The 13,960-nt window shown below is 56.3% G+C and overlaps 1 protein-coding gene across 1 annotated transcript in view; it reads right to left on the reverse strand.

Annotated features, from left to right (window-relative positions):
• Positions 1-4,712: 4,712 nt before the first annotated feature.
• CHST15 (carbohydrate sulfotransferase 15) overlaps positions 4,713-13,960 on the reverse strand; it is a 35,377-nt gene continuing 26,129 nt past the window's right edge. The window contains exons 6-7 of the mRNA XM_035030824.1: positions 9,198-9,345; positions 4,713-7,582 (exon numbers count right to left, since the gene is read on the reverse strand). Coding sequence (XP_034886715.1) covers positions 7,392-7,582; positions 9,198-9,345 — 339 coding nt within the window. The 3' untranslated portion in view covers positions 4,713-7,391. The remainder of the gene's footprint in view (positions 7,583-9,197; positions 9,346-13,960) is intronic.

Raw genomic sequence — 13,960 nt, forward strand, 5'->3', positions numbered from 1 at the left:
GACCTGAAGGAAGCAGCCAAGGGGCAGAGCCTTCTGTGCAGGACAGACAGTAAGAGCTGGAGTGCAGGGCAGGTGGGCTCCAGGGTCGGTGAGAGACACAGCAGTGACTGGACGGGAGCTCAGAGATTCGGTCTACACAGGCTGGCCACTGTGACTGAGGCGGGACACGGGGGCAGGGTCAGACCCCAAGGGCTCTGGGTCGCTCAGTTAGTTTGGAGATGCTGTGACCCGGTAAGACACACACCGGCACAGGGCCGAGGTCTGGGAGTCATCACATAGAGGTGGCGGTTGGGGCCAGGGACTGGGGTAAAGCTAGCTCAGAGGGCTGAGGACAGAGTGTGGGACACCCCCCAACGTTTCAAGGTCAGAAACAAGAGGTGGAGCCAGGAAGAAACTGCTCTGGAAGCTGGAGTCTAGCGTTTCCCAAGTGGAGGGTAGCGGGGCCAGGAGACGAGCTAGGAACAGTCTTTACGGATGAACTTCCACAAGGGATGTGATAGGGTACATGAACTTTGAATCTCATTAAGTGAAATGTTACCCCCGAAAAGAATTCCACCTTCTCACGGGTGGACCTGTATTACCAAAACACTGGTATTATAATACTGAATTATTTTATGTAAAATCCGATCAGGAAATGTTTGTGGAAATTTGTTCTTTCTGCTGTTAAACAGGAACTTGCGTAATCTCTTCTATTTTGCTGGTTCCCAGGAGGATCAGGAACCCCAGCCTGGGGGCGCCCTGGCCAGTCGGAAGCATGCTGGGATTGGTGCCCATGCCATTTGGGGGAAGCTGGGTCACCCATTCCGACTGGGTTTCTGCCACTGATGGGGAGGTCACACAGGGTATGCAGTGGCCTCGGGAGGGGCGGCGGTCACCGCAAGAACAGGTCACTGTTCTCAGCACCTCTCCTACGTGGCACCCGAAGCTGCTGCAGTTCGGCATTGCTTGGGTGATGCTCTGACTCGTATCTGTCTGCTGCACGAGATCCTGGGTCCACATGGACAGGGACCAGGTCGGCTCTCCTGGGAGCCTCCAGTGCTGGGCACCCAGGCAGCACTCCGAAATCACTTGGGGAATGAAGAGGTGAAAAGCAGCCCCCAGCCCAGCCCAGCCCAATGTCTGGCCCAGTGCCTTGCGCCAAGTAGATGTTCAGGAAACATTGGCTAAAAAATTAAGTTTTGGCTCTTGCACACTTTCTAGCTGAAGTGTGTCCCTTGGTGCCTTTGAGACGGCGGGGCAGGGCTGAGCCCAGGGGTGGGCAGCCCACTTCTGAGGACTCTGCTGGCCCCTTGAGCCAGCCCGCAGGCCCTCAGCCTGTAGGTGGGAGGTCAGGTGACTCCACCGCAAACCCATTGGGCAGAACAAAGTCATGTTCATTTCCCTTTGTTTTCCCCAAGAAGTTCCAGTCACCACCCAGAGCCCTAGATCGGGAGGTGTGCGGAAACCACGGCCCCATCCCTGAGGGTCTTCCAAATGGGGACTGAAAGGGGAGGAGGAGTTCTGGTACGTGAAAGGCGGACAGGCTGGGGAGCCCTGCTGGGGGGACCGTGGGTATACAGTTGGCACGGCAGGTAAAAGCACTGACTTTGAAGTTAACAAGTAAAAAATGAGTTGCCCTTCTGCTGTCTCTGGGGATCAGAGCTGTGTGACCTCTGGCAGGTGGGCAGCCTCTCTGATCCTGTTTGTACTTCTGTGTACCATTGTCTCACTAATTCTCACACACACACGAGGCCCCCAGACCTGTGGATGGGGGAAGGGCCAGTGGTGTCCCCAAGGTGATGGGGTGGGTGCATCTCAGGCCCTCCACTGGGGAACCCAAGCCTTGAACCCAGCCCATCCGGCTCCAGGCCCAGGGCTTGTCCTCCTCCCATGCTGTCCCTCTCTGGGGGTAGAGTTTGGTGGGTGCAAGTCAGCCCATCCCTTCTGGTGGAAGAATGGCTCATGACGTGGGGAGAAGCTGGACGCTTTCCCATCATGATGCCCTGGACCCGGCCTTTCTCTGCTCCACTGGGTCCCCGCTGTTACGTCACCATGTGGCCCTGGGAAAGCCATGCTACTCAGGGAGGCCCAGGAATCAGCCTCAAATAGACCTCCTTGCTTCTAGAGCCTTCCTTAAAGGGGCCTTTCAGAGCAGGCAGAGCAAGGGTGCATGCCAGAGAGCCACAGGAGCGCCAGTGGCCTCTCTGCTAGCCCCATGCTGTGCCCCAAGTAAGGAACCCCCACTGTGGGAGAAGGGGTCCCCTTCATAGTCTCCTCCGTGCCCCACTCCGTGGCTCTGGGGGAGCACAGCACTAAGAGACCCAGGGGAGACACAGCCCTCAGAGACCCTGCGCTGGAGCAGGTCAGCAAAAGAGGGGGTGGAGGGTGGCAGGGGAATGGCAGGGCGGGAGGGCTGGGGACAGGGTCCAGACTGCCAGGGGCTTCAGGAGCAGTGACAGAGTAGAGGTCGTGGACTTGAGTCCAGCGTGGGGCCAGGAGGCAGGGCCGAGGAGAGAGAGTTTGGAGGTCAGCCGTCCCATGCCGCCTCTGGAGCATGGACCCACAGAGGTCACGGCCCCCCAGGCTCTCGTAGGGACCAGAAACCGTGCGAACTATTTTTGTAGCTTTCAGAAGCTGCTCCCCTTGAAGCATGACTAACTCAGAAACAGCTGAACTTCAGAAACTCAAACCTGCCCACGTGGCTGGTGTGGGTCCCCTAGGGAACTGAGAAAGTAACTTTAAAGAAAAAAAAACTTGTAAGCCCTCAGAAATCACTTCTACCCAGAGAGGGAGAAATAGTTCTATCTGGGGCTGGGGTGGCCCTGGGCTCACCTGGAGAAACACACTTAAGAATGACTTGCAATGTGACTTTGGGAGAAAAGTAGGTCTTTGGCCCTGCCTGGCCTCCCCCTATCCTGCTCACCCCAGCCACAGGATCCTGCTGGACAGGAAGACGCACCATCTCAGGACGGACATGTCACAAAGCTTGGTACTCTGCTAGGCAGCCGCCTGCCCACTCACATCTGCTTGGGCCCCACAGGGGACAGCTGCAAGGGACAGGCCAGGGGCAAGACTCCCTTGACTGCCTGACTGGCTCGCAGGACCACCCTCCTATGGGCAGCTGAACAATCACCCTTCCCAAAGACATCCACACCCTAATCCCTGGAGCCTGTAAATAAGTCACCTTACGTGGCCAAAAGGCCTTTACAAACATGACCGAGATGGGGAGAAGATCCTGCATTATCCGGGTGGGCCCAGAGTAATTACCAGAGTCTTTCTGAGGGGAGGAGGGGGACAGTCAAGAGAAGGGCGATGTGACCGCAGAACTAGAGTCAGAGAGAGATTTGAAGATGCTACACTGAGGACGGGGTCAGTGGCCACCAGCGATGGAAAGGGGAGGCCCCCAGAAGCATCTGCAGAAGGATCAGAGCCCACACCTTGGCCTTAGCCCCATGAGACTGATTTTGGATTTCTGATCTCCAGCACTGCCAGATGATCAACTTGTGTTGTTTTAAGGCGCTAAATCTGGCATAATGTGCTCCAGCAGAGGAGGGGTACTAATCCAGGTCCCCAGGGCCTCTGCTGCTCACGCTGCTGGGGCCCTGCCCTCTCCCGGCTGCTGGGCAGGAGCCTGGCCCTGGGGGGTCCTGGGAAGGTGATTCTTCTTGCAAGTCTTAACAGGATCTGCCTCACCCACAAGCAGAGTGGCTACCCAGAGGGTGAGATTTCTGGAGCAACAGGGTAATACCCGCCTACACCCGAGACCTCTCTCCCTCCCTGCTGGCTGAGGCCCGAAATTCCTCCAGAGCACAGCCTTTGCTTTGGTTCCCAAATAGGGGCGCTTGGGAAGAGGTCGTTCCAAAGGGAGGTTCACGTTAAGATGCAGATGACCTGCATCAGTATGTTCCCTACGAGCTGGTTCCTGAGTAGGGGTGGGTGTCCACACAGGAGAGAGGGTTTCCGGAAAGTCTCCTGGGACAGGGACTCAAACAACCCTCCAGACTCACCCGTCCAATCTGCCCCTCATGTCCCACCCACCCCCCTTTCTCCTCTCAGGCCCATTTTTTCTGCTGAGCCAAGCTGTTCCTGGCTCCCTCATCAAGAGATGCGGTTCCTCCTCTTTCCAGGCCTGGACTCACTGGCCCCCTACACAACACACCACTATGGGGGGGGCAGTGCTGGGAGAGAGACTCTCCCCAGGGGGGTTCTTTGCAGAACTAGGGGACCAAACCATGGGCCACAGTGGCCCCAGGATCACCCAGGCCTCCAGAACCCCAAACTTGAGACCCCATCTCCTCCATCTCAGTGCAGCCAGGGGACCCCGAGTATCTAGGACAGTGACACACACCCAGTGACACCAGAAGTCTCCAACTCACTGCCCCCGGGGCCAGGCCTGGCCCCAGGAATGAGGGAAGCAGCCAGGCTGAGCGCAGCCTCTGGGAGGAGCAGGGCCTGTGATCAGTCACCCCAACCTTCTTCACAGAAGTCCATCTTCACACGCACACACCCATGTGAGGCAGGCCGCTCGTGGGGAGTCACTGGTCACGTCAGAGCCCTTTTTTCTCTGCTCTTCTCTCTCCGTCCCCATATGCAGGAGGCCCCCTCACCCAGTGCACGCAGAGAGCCCACAGGTTAGACCCTGAACGATTTCCCAGACTCATTTGTACGTGGCAGACGCCATGCGGAACCTACCACAGGTGCTCAGGAGGGCGAGGAATGGCATGCGCTCCCGGGACGGGTCACAGGGTCCACATTTACTGTTAAATATGAATACAAATACAGCGTGCCCACGGCTCACGAACACCCCTGCTACTACTTAGGGTGTACAACGGAATACAGTCCGACACGCGGCTTTGGGGACACAAAGTCACTTCAATACCAGGTCATGAGAAATGCTCCCTTTCACTTTGGTTTTGGACGACAGGTTCGAGGGCCGCCGTCTGGAACGGTGCCCGGGCCGCCAACGAGAACCGGGCCTGAACGCGACAAAGCAGAGGTGACAGATACGCCCTCCAGAGAAAGGCCCCTTGAGAGGAACTGGATGGCACGGATGGGCACGAAGGGCTGGGCCTGCATATACAAAAAGATTTGTAGAATAAACCAAATAATATTGGAAATAACACCTCCGGTAATACTTCTGTAAGAAGCAGAATTACACTACACGTTATTCACATGCATAGGAGTGCGTAGGAAAAATCCTTTGTCGTCGTCGTGGTTGGAGTAGAATAGCAAAATGTGTACTGGAAATGACAAGTTCGTAGGCAGAGAAATTAATCCACAAGAAGGCCGTGTCCGGAGCGGAGGCGCCTCATCAGCAACAGACCCGGAAGGGAGCCCACTCAGAAAAGGCACCCACGCGCACGCACACACCATCCACTGCAGATAGGTACACATGCACGCGGAGTGGTATCTCCCTGCAGCCCCCGGGCTCAGGCCAGACTCCCCCGCCGGCCCCGCTCCACCTGCTGGCTTGAGGGAAAGGGAAAGGGGGCACTGTCTCACAAAGCGGGTCTCAGGGCACACAGCCCCTTTGGGAGCAGAGACGGCTCAGCCGTCCATACCGATGGCCCTCTGCATGCCGTCAGACGGGCTGCGCGTCCCACCTCCTGATGGCAGAAAGATAGTGGTGCCAGGGCTGGACAGCCGAGCGAACCTGCACGTCTGCGAGCGATGGCTGGACACGAAGACACCTGCACTTTCTGACTTTGGCGTTAAGGGACCTTGACCGGAGGGCTCTGGTTCGCAGGAAGCTTCCCTTGGAAACCCTCCAGGGCGAAGTCTCATCGAGGTCCCACCTGGGGCTGGGTGCCGAGTGTGCTCCACTGTCCTCTTCAATCTCTCCCCTTCACTTCCAAGAAATGATGAGACCTTTAGTCCATCTATTGGGAAACCAAGTTGCAGAGGAGCCTAGAAATTTCCATTAAGAATCCCAGCATACCATGCATGGCCCATGTATAGCTCACTCACTGTGTTTCTGAAACAGAACACAAGCATCTTGTAGTCTGTGAACACAGTAAGGGCCTCTGGCCACATGTGGTGGAGAATGTGGGAAGGCAGAGCACCGGAATGTGTCTGTGGCCAGAACTAAAACTTAAAACACCCTCCAGGCCTGGTAGTGACCTTCAGTGCATGAGGAGGGTCCAAGATACCCAGATTTCCCATGAAGAGTTCAGTTCCTGGAAGTCGCTCAGTCTGGCATTAACAGCAAAAACTTCCCTTCCAATTATAAACTGAATAAGCTCTGGAGGAAACACGTTAAGAGGCAGAAGAGAGAGCTATGCCTAACGAAATGCAGAAAGCGGTTTTAAACATCCATTTTCTAGTTAAACCTAAGAAAAGCAAGGACAGAACGGGAGACGGTCCGAGAAACCAATGGGCTGCCAAAATTCGACTGTTTTTTCTCTCTCATACAAGTGAAGTGAACAGGGTTTACATCTGAAGAGAATAAAGGGTGGACTTCGGAGTAAAAGGAAGAAAGGAAAGAGCCTCCATTCTCTGCCCAAATGAAGGTATTGATCTGAATTGTGTTTCAGAACTGAATGGAAGTATAAGTGACCTCTAGCGTGGGGCATGACCTCCAGCACGGTGACGTGACTCCAGCATGTGGCATGACCTCTAGAATGGTGACATGACCTCTAGAATGGTGGCGTGACCTCTAGCATGGGGGCATGACCTCCAGCATGGGGGCATGACTTCCAGTGTGGTGACATGACCTCTAGCATGGTGACGTGACCTCCAGCGTGGTGACGTGACCTCTAGCGTGGTGACTTGACCTCCAGCGTGGTGACATGACCTCCAGCGTGGTGACATGACCTCTAGCATGGTGACGTGACCGCTGGCATGGGGGCATGACCTCTAGCATCGTGACATGATCTCCAGTGTGGTGATGTGACCTCTGACGTGGTAGCATGACCTCCGACATGGTGACATGACCTCCAGCGTGGTGACATGAGCTTTGGCATGGTGGCATGACCTCCAGCATGGTGACGTGACCTCTGATGTGGTAGCATGACCTCCAGCGTGGTGACGTGACCTCCGGCATGGTGACATGACCTCCAACATCGTAGCGTGACCTCCGGTGTGCTCAATCGGATCCCAGCATCATCAGCCCCCAGCCACGCCTCCCCTGAACCCCCGTGCCTGGCGCCGCCCGCCTCACCCCTGCAGCCTGGCCGCTCTGGTGCAGGAGGGATCAGTTTCCCAAGTGGAGTTTCCAGTGGCCTTGGATTGGGGAGCTCCGTGAAGGGTCAGTTGCCAGGTTATTTCACACCACAAATGCTTATACTAAACACGTGCCTGGGAGGGGAAGAAGAATCTCAGGGTTTTCTCCACGCTGTGAGTAAAAGGGCCCCCCACCCCCAAAGAGACTCTTCCATCATGGTACAGTGGAACCCGCCGCAGGAGCTCGGCCCTCAGGTCTTCCTCCAGGCGAATGCCTCGTCGGCGAGCACCTGCGCCAGCCTAGTGTTGAAGGGCCCATAGAAGTCCTGCAGGATCCTCTGGGTGACCGGCCACATGGGCCCCAGGTTCCGGTCCTCGGGGCGCCGCGCGTTGGATGCGGGGCTCTTTGTCATCAGGGTCTCTTGTTTCTCACCTAAGGGCCCTGGAACACAGAGAAAAACTCCCATGAGGCCGGAGGCGTGGCAGGAAGGAACTGTGCGAAACTCCCAGTCATGCTTCGTGTTGAGATAGGAGCTCCCCTGAAGTGCTGGGAGATGAAAATTCTTTGGCTGGACCCCTCCTGGAATTGCTGGGGGTGGAAAGCGGAAGTGCCCTCATGAACGAGCAGGGACTCTCCAGCCTGGGGTTGCACACCTGCCCTCGGAAGTGCGGCAGGACCTGGGGGATGCAGCCTCACCCAAGCCTCACGTCCTGCTTTTGTGGCCACATCGCCACAAAGGGCTGGCTCTCGTGGCCGTCAGCCTGTCCCTGGATAACCGTCCGACCTGCCTGACACGGTCCGTGTGCTTAGATTTTCCTGCTAACCAGCCTGCTGGAATTCTGCCAGTGTCATTTCTGCTTCAGGCTGCTGACGCAAAGGGCCTGTGGCTGGGCCGTATTTCACCTTCCGTATTGTGCTGTATGGTGGCCATGGGGGCCAGGGGGAGGCCACCTATGCTCAGAGACCCCATGAGCTGAACCTCCGCCTGCAGCAAGGGGATCAGTGGGGAGGGAGGGCCGGAAACAAGCCAGCCACCCCTATCCCAGCCCTCTGAACCACAGGCCTCTCATTGGCTTAACCAACCGGATCACTGCTCAGGCTCTCGGGATTTGGCCAAAGTCCTGAGCCTTTACACAGAAAACCCTATTCCAGTGTCCTTGGGTTAGATGTAATAGAAGGAACAGAACTGGTCTTCACTGTCTCAGGGACTAAAAACAAGCTCATCAACCCAACAGAATCCACCAGTGGCCAAATCAAAGAAAAATGGTTCTGGGCCCTCAAAGGGAAAAGTAATCACACTCCCTCATATCACCAGCTCACCCATGACAAAAGGGTCCAAGACCAGTGGCGGGCAAATATACTTCAAAAAATATTCCACCAACAAAATTCCCAGGCCAGATCATTAGACGGGGCCATGGGAGGAGTCCTGGGAAGGAATCTGAACTCTGCTCTAGACTTTCAACAAGCAGTCCAGGGGTGCCCATCCGCATGGGCAGCACTCCATGTCCACATTCCCACCCCTACTGGCCATCGCCATGCCCAGGAGCAGCAGACCTACCCCAACGTGCCACTCAGCTACGTGGCCCCGACTCCAGGGGTCCCTAAAAACCTGAAACGATGCGATGACCAGTCCATTCCCTCCTCCAAGCCTGGGCCTCCGCAGGATTGTTCCAGCCACACACTGACATCTCACCCCTCCCCAAGGCTCAGCTCACAGACCATTCCTTCCATGAAGCCTTCCATTCCAACCTTCAGCAGCTGGGACCCCAAGTCATGTGTACGAACCTATGGTGAGGGCACTATCCTTCCCCCACATTCCTTGGTTACTTGAGCTGTGCCTTTCCCCTCTCCCTCTGCTGGACTCAAAGCTCCCCGATGAGGGACCCCCTCACCACCTCGGCACCAGGCCCTGTGCCTGGCAAACAGCTACTGAACTAGCTGCCCAGCTCAGCCTGGCCCAGTGCACGGAGTCTGCACGTGACTCAGCAAGCACCTCGGGCGGCCCGGGTGCACAGGGCCCATGGCAGCTCCATGGTCTCCCGCGTGGTATTCCTACCGAGGTTGAGAAACTGGAAGACCCTGTGCATGGTGTATTTGACGTTGGATGCATGGTCTTCCAAGCGAAGAATGAGGAACTGTTCTTTGTTAAAGACAGTGAGCCAGTCCAAAAGGTACACAGCATACAAACCGACCTGGAGCCTCACCTAGAACCAAAGAAGAAGGCAGGCGTTACTTCAGGAGTTATCCCCCCAATACTTTTCCCCAAGTATTACGGCATGCGCACGAGCCAACACCAAAAGAGCTATCCGAGTGAACAGCTGCCTTCAAAGGACGAATTTTAAACACCATGCATTCTTGAGTCCTCATGGAGGGTTCTGAGCTCCCCACACCAAAGGTTCCTACTCAGAGTCGCATGGAATCCTCCTGACGACCCTGTTGCTAGCGGCGTGACCCGTTTTGGAACGAAGACTTGGGCGAAGGAAGAAGCCAAGACCGCACACATGAACAGTGCGAACATTCTTTGCACAATGACCTGGCTGTTTCGGATCCTACCCCAGCACACGACGGCCATGCAAAATGCCTCGGGCACGAGCCAGGTGAGTGACCTGCCGAGTGCCTGGGGCCACCCTAACACCCGTGACCAGGCGCCCGTGTGGACACCCAAACAGCAGTGTACGATGTGGCCACTACATGTCCGGGGTCCCCATCCTCCTGTGCCTTCTCTCACACCCAGCTGCAAGATTGCACACTGAAGAATTAACCTTACCCAGAGGCAAGTCTGGCCCCTGTCCTCGGCTCCTGGGAGGTGACCTCTAGGTCCCCTAGGATGTCCTACCTGATAAGTATCTTTGCTCGCCTGGGGCATCAGGCTACCCCACGGTAAACAGCATGAGTTATGACGGGGACTTTGGGTGACACAGGATCAGTGTGACCTACGGCAGGGGCTGGACAGTAAAGGTGGTATGTGACTGAGCCCCAGGAAATAGTCTAGCCACCAAGGCTTGGCTGGGCTTCCCTCGTTGGCAAGGCTCCGTGCGGATCGTGTGCTTCTTCCCTGCGCGGGTTTTAACAGGTACCCCTTCCCTGCTGTAAATTGTAACCATGAGTACCACAGTCTTCAGTGTGCCCCATGACTCCTTCCAGTGACTTACTGAACCCCAGAAGTGTTTTGGGGAACCCCTGACTTACAAACGAAGTGAGAGCGGTCTTGGCACATCCCAGCTAACTTCACAGTTGCTGCTAAGCTCTTCAGAGTTTCAGGAGAGAACAGCCCTCTCCCCTTCTGCCCTGAGGCTCCTTCTCCCACCCTCCCCAAGTCCTAGGGACCCTGCTCCCCTTCCTGTCTGCTGCTCTGTCTCTGTGGCCTTCCCAAATGTTTCCCTCTGCTGCCTCTGCCTCGCTTCACGCCAGCCCCCCCGGCAGGCCCCCCGTCACGCCTCCTGTGCTCCGGTCCAGCCTCCGAGCAGCCAGCCCTCGCCTGCCACCAGTGCCAAGTGTCCCCGCCAGTGGCCTGGCCATGCCGTCCCATGCCCAGCCCGCCCGCTGTCCCAGCGTGGAAAGTTCGAAGTCTGGCGTGTGTTCAGCCCCCAGGTGCCCCCTCCGAGCCTCGCTCTTTAAGCCGAGGGCTCGGACCCCTCCGTCATCCCCTGCCGCACAAGGCCAGCCAGGCTCCGACTACCTCATTTCCTCTCCCGCTATTCTTTTCCCATTTCATTATTTTTCTAATCATGTGGGAGGATGCGGAGGAAGAAAAACAGTGAGGGGGATAAGCTGTCTCCAAAACTCATGAGCTGCCACAAGCCCCCAGGTTGTCGCTTCCTTGTGCACCAACCCGTAAAGAAGACTGCAAGCTGGGCCAAAGCCACGGAGAAAATGAGTATGTGCCAGCCTCAGAAATCCTGTGTGTGTCGCCTCTAACACAGACAGACTGTTATGAGCAGGCCTTCCCGAGCCATCAGCCTCACAGGGCATTTCAATTCTCTGTCAGGCTCACCGCCTCCCTCAGCCTAATGAAGGTCATCTCTTCTAGAGAACCTGCCTTTGGGGCTTGAGACCTTCCTAGAATTAAAGAAACTGGTGTTGGTGACAGGGCAGGGCCCTGTATCATCACTGGGAACCCACTCCTGACCTGGCCACAGGTGACAGACTATTTCTCTGCAAGCCTGTTTGTGCCCATTGTGGGCAGGGCCCCCCCCCGCTCCCAGGAAGAGGAAGACCTGCTGGCCGAGGCCCTCCTGCAGTGGGGTCTTCCCTCACAGGCGGCGATGGCCCCAGCGGGGGAGGGGGGTCTGGGGAAGGGAGGTAGGCTGGCTCCCACAGCTGCAGGCTCCCGGGTCCCCTTGAACACCCCCTCTTCTGACTCGCCTGCCCTCTTACCACTGCAGGAAAACTCTGGCCGCCCCAAGTGACGCTCTCTGGTGCACGCAACATCACTACCACAGCTGGGAGCCATTAAGACACACCTAGGACAGTCCCCCTCAGAACTGTTCTTCTTTGCCTTCCCCCCGCAGAGGCCGGAGAATCAAAATGGACTAAAGATAAAAACGGTATTTAGGAGAAGAGTCTGATAGATTTAAAATTACAAAACATCAGAGCTGAGAGAATTCTTTGCAGTGATCTGCCCCAGCCGACTCTTGATGGAGAAAGGGAAGCCCAGGAAGGGGTGGGGGCCGGCCCGGGGTCAGCTGGGAGCACCACACGTAGGAGAAGCTGGTGCCAGGGTCCCTGCCACCGGGACTTTTCCCCCACGTGGGGACAGAGCAAAGGAAGGGTGGGTACAGGGCTCTTCCCAGACAGGCGCCATGCCAAGCCTCTCCGTTCCCAATCGGGGGTTCAGGTGGAGCTCCCCACCCAACCCATCTACTATCTGCTAGTGTCGAAAACTCGTTTGTTCATTCTGCAAATAATCGAGTGCGTGTGGCATGCCAGGTGCCCCCCAAGCCAATGGAGATGTACTGCCATGTAACCGACATGGCTCCTGGCCTCCTGGAGCCTGGAGGCTCGTGGGGGACACAGAGCTAAGCTGCTGAAGAAACCAACATCTGGAACCACCGGCTGTGGCCCATGCTACAGGGAAACAAGCAGGGTGGGGACAGAGAACAGAGGTCAGAGGAAAGTAAGACCCGAAGAATGAGAAGCCCTGCCACACCCAGGAGAAGGAAGTGGGAAAAGGCACTAGAACCTGTTTCTCCAACCCAAGGGGACAACAGATCTGCCTGGAGGGGGCTGTTAGATATATTGATGGGCCCACCCCCAAGGTGCTCGTTTCTGGGGTCTAGGGTCAGCCTGACCAGTTTGCATTTCTGACAAGTTCCCAGGGGACGCTGATGCTGCTGGTCCAGGAACATGCTTTGCAAACCCCGGCTCTGAGGCAAGAAGCTGGCCTGAAGACCTAGGAGGAGAGTGTGTGGCTGCAGAACAGTGTGTGGGGGGGCAGGTGGGGAGGAGGCCGGGCTGGCTCATGCCTTCTGGTGCCATGGGAAGGCAGTGAACGTCTGCAGAAGGGTAGTACCAAGGTCCACCTATGTTTGAAAAAGATCGTCCTGCCTGTGCTGTGGTTGAGCTGGGACTCACAGCTGGAGGGAAATCTGCTTCCCTCATCCCAGAATTGATGATTCCCCCCTCAAAGCAGGGTTTCCCACTGCTCCTGACAGCCTGGCTCTTCCTGCTAAGCAGGAACTGGCCAGGGACCGAATCTGCGATCTGTGACGCCCACCACCCCCGTCCTATCTACCCATCCTGCCCCTGGGCATCTCTCTCTGACCAGAGGTGTCTGTTAAGCCATCATCTCGTCAACCTCAGCAAAACCTGAGACTAAATGAAAAAAGCCAGTTCAGACCTTTGCTTTTGCAGATAGCCAGCTAAGGTGGACATGCCTCGAGTCTGCAAGGCCACAGGACCTGGGACGAACACGAGGCCTGTTACCAGCTCTAAGTCTCTGGGTGGGAGAGTTAATGTCTGTGAGCCTCAGTGTCCTCATCTGTAAAATGGGCATGGATTTCAGGGCAGCATGGAGGACAGAACATGATGTACCAGAAAAGCTCAAGACAGCACCTGGTGCAGCATTGGGAGTGAACCAAAGTGAGATCCATCATCCCGATCTCACTGGCAAAGGTGCCAAGGGGCTGGAGGCCCGGCAAGCTCGGGGGGGGGGAGGGGGGGCGGTGGCGTGCAGAGTGCCCGGCAGCACAGACGTCCACTTTGTATCACATTTATGTCAGACGCTCATTCTTCTGTGAGAGACACACAATGTGAAGCCCCTGAAATAAGCTGTACCTCCAGTCAGGAGCTCCACCTGGCACTGCCTGGCCTTGCCCATCCAAATCCAGCATGCATAAGCACTTCCTCGTAGAAGGCCCTGGAAGTAAAGCCCACACCTATGCCTCCCTTTCAGAGTGTCTGCTAGATAATCTCCTCAAGAGAGAACTCAGTAGTCACGCAGCCTGGGACGTGGGAGCACAAGACCTCAGTGGGCAAAAGAGACAATAAGAACAGGAACACACATAAATGACAACAGCTCTATGCGTGTGGCAAAAGCCAATTCTTCCCGTCATCGGTCTGCGCTGAGAACAGTGATGACAAGAAGACCCAGAGGCTTGCTGAGCTCAGTTCTCCCAACCGCCACAGCCCCCTTTAAGACCTCACTAGAATCCATGCTAACAGTCTTATACACGGTTCCCGGCTGCCCCTCACGTGACGGCTTTCTTGAGTTGTTTTTCCCTCCCTGCTTCCGCATACTTTACATTCTACGATAACAATAATAAAACCAAGAGTCTACCTGCACTTCTTGCTGGTGCCAGGCCGTGCAGCCCCTTCGGG

This window comes from Mirounga leonina, unplaced genomic scaffold, assembly GCF_011800145.1.
Source record: "Mirounga leonina isolate KUSES-001 unplaced genomic scaffold, KU_Mleo_1.0 Mir_114, whole genome shotgun sequence".
NCBI lineage: Eukaryota > Metazoa > Chordata > Mammalia > Carnivora > Phocidae > Mirounga > Mirounga leonina.